Raw genomic sequence first — 1,918 nt, 5'->3', positions numbered from 1 at the left:
ATGAAGATTAGCATGCTTAAGAAGACATTGACTTTCAAACTCTTACAGGCTCTTGTAAGTGCAGATGAAGACTCAACTTATGAAGACTTCTACACACAGCTCTGAATAATAAATGATCATCTTATCAAGCTCAAGAATATACAGAACAGTGACAGAAGATGTTACATCTCAGTGACTTATACACTTATGTCAAGAAATAACAATGATACAGATGCTATGAATTGAGTAGACTCAAATGTCTATACACAAGCAAGAATCTCTGCCATCTGAACAGGCTTCTGAGTTCCTGAGATCACTTCTGAAGAAGTCGCTGATCAACATCAACATAGAGTGTGTATTAACTGTAATCAATCAGAACACATTGCTTTCAACTGCTGATCAACCTATGTGCCTTCTTATTCAAAGAATGAATCAGCGCCTGTCCGCGCCAACCACATTGCATTAGAGAAAGATTCAGAGAATAACTATAAGAATACTCTGATGAAACAGAGAAAAGATTAGCTTCTATTCAAATTCATAAACAGAAGCTTGAAGAGATCAAACAACAACAATTTGAAGACAAGATGACAATGAATGTGATTCTTGTATTCACTGTGATTAATAACATGTATAATATGAAGACCATGATAGACAGTGGTCTATGCTACTATGCAATGATAAAATCTTCAGTCATAAGATGTTATAATCTTCAGCATATCCCTCTATTAAAACCTCAACTTCTCACAGAATTTGATGATTCAAAAGACATTTGTACTCATTACATGATGAAGCTGATCATAGATGTAGAAGAACATCAATGTGAAGATGTCTACATATATAAAGTTGATAATCTTGATTATAATCTTATGTTAGAACTTGTCTGACTATCTGAATAAGACATCTTATTAAATGCTTGAAACAGAAGCTTGATATTTCCTAACAATGATAGAGTCTATGAAGATGACATTTACAAGATCATGGATCTGACACAGATCTCTGCCAATGCATATGAAATACTCTGAAAAAGAAGTCATTATCAAAATCACTGATAGAGTCACTGACAGTAAGACCATGTATCAATCTATTCTGTCAGTCTGACTGATATTAAAAAGACTCTAGAAAAGTTATTCTATGTTATAATAACAGATTCTTATACAAAACTCTCTTAATAATATCATGAATATCTAGATATCTTCTGATAAGATAATATTATGAACATACTTCTCTTACAAGATTCTGAAGTGAATCACAGTATCAAGTTAGAGAAAAAGAATGATAAGAACTCTGAACTGTCATAGAATTCTCTTTATAACATGTTCTGAGATGAACTTCTTCTTCTTCAAAAGACACTCAATGATCTGTTGAATAAAGAATTCATATATATTAGCAACTTCTTCACTGCAGCCTCTATTCTCTTTGCAAAGAAACCAGGTGAAGAACTCTGATTCTGTGTGAACTACTGAGATCTGAACAGATTGACAAAGAAAGATTGATATTTCTTACCCCTTATCAATGAAACTCTAGCATGAATCAGATAAGCTCAATGATTTATAAAACTAGATATTATCACTGTGTTTCATAAGATTCATATCACTGAAGAAGATGAATGACTTACAGCATTTCAAACACATTATAGTCTCTTTGAATGAATAGTCACACTCTTTGAACTGACTAATACTCTCAGTACATTTCAGAAGTATATTAACTGAGCACTCTGAGACTTTCTTAATAAGTTTGTATCTGCTTATCTAGATGACATTCTCATCTTCACTGATGAATTCAGAAAAGAACACTAGAAATATATGCAAAAGATATTACAATGACTACAAGAAGCAGAACTATCAATAGATATTAACAAGTGTGATTTTGAAGTCAAGAGTACCAAGTATCTGAGTTTTATTATAGAAGCTGATAAAGAAATTTAAATGAATTCTGAGAA

At 32.1% G+C, this 1,918-nt stretch overlaps 1 protein-coding gene across 1 annotated transcript; it reads left to right on the top strand.

Annotated features, from left to right (window-relative positions):
- Nucleotides 1-1,001, top strand: BDCG_16953 (uncharacterized protein; the record flags this gene model as incomplete). Its single annotated transcript, XM_045426133.1, has 4 exons — nucleotides 1-54; nucleotides 230-420; nucleotides 497-847; nucleotides 929-1,001. 4 exons carry the CDS (start codon nucleotides 1-3, stop codon nucleotides 999-1,001), a joined length of 669 nt encoding a protein of 222 aa, XP_045280914.1.
- Nucleotides 1,002-1,918: the final 917 nt, after the last annotated feature.

This window comes from Blastomyces dermatitidis (assembly GCF_000003525.1).
Source record: "Blastomyces dermatitidis ER-3 genomic scaffold supercont1.4, whole genome shotgun sequence".
NCBI lineage: Eukaryota > Fungi > Ascomycota > Eurotiomycetes > Onygenales > Ajellomycetaceae > Blastomyces > Blastomyces dermatitidis.
This window is presented reverse-complemented; position numbering and strand designations above follow the sequence as displayed.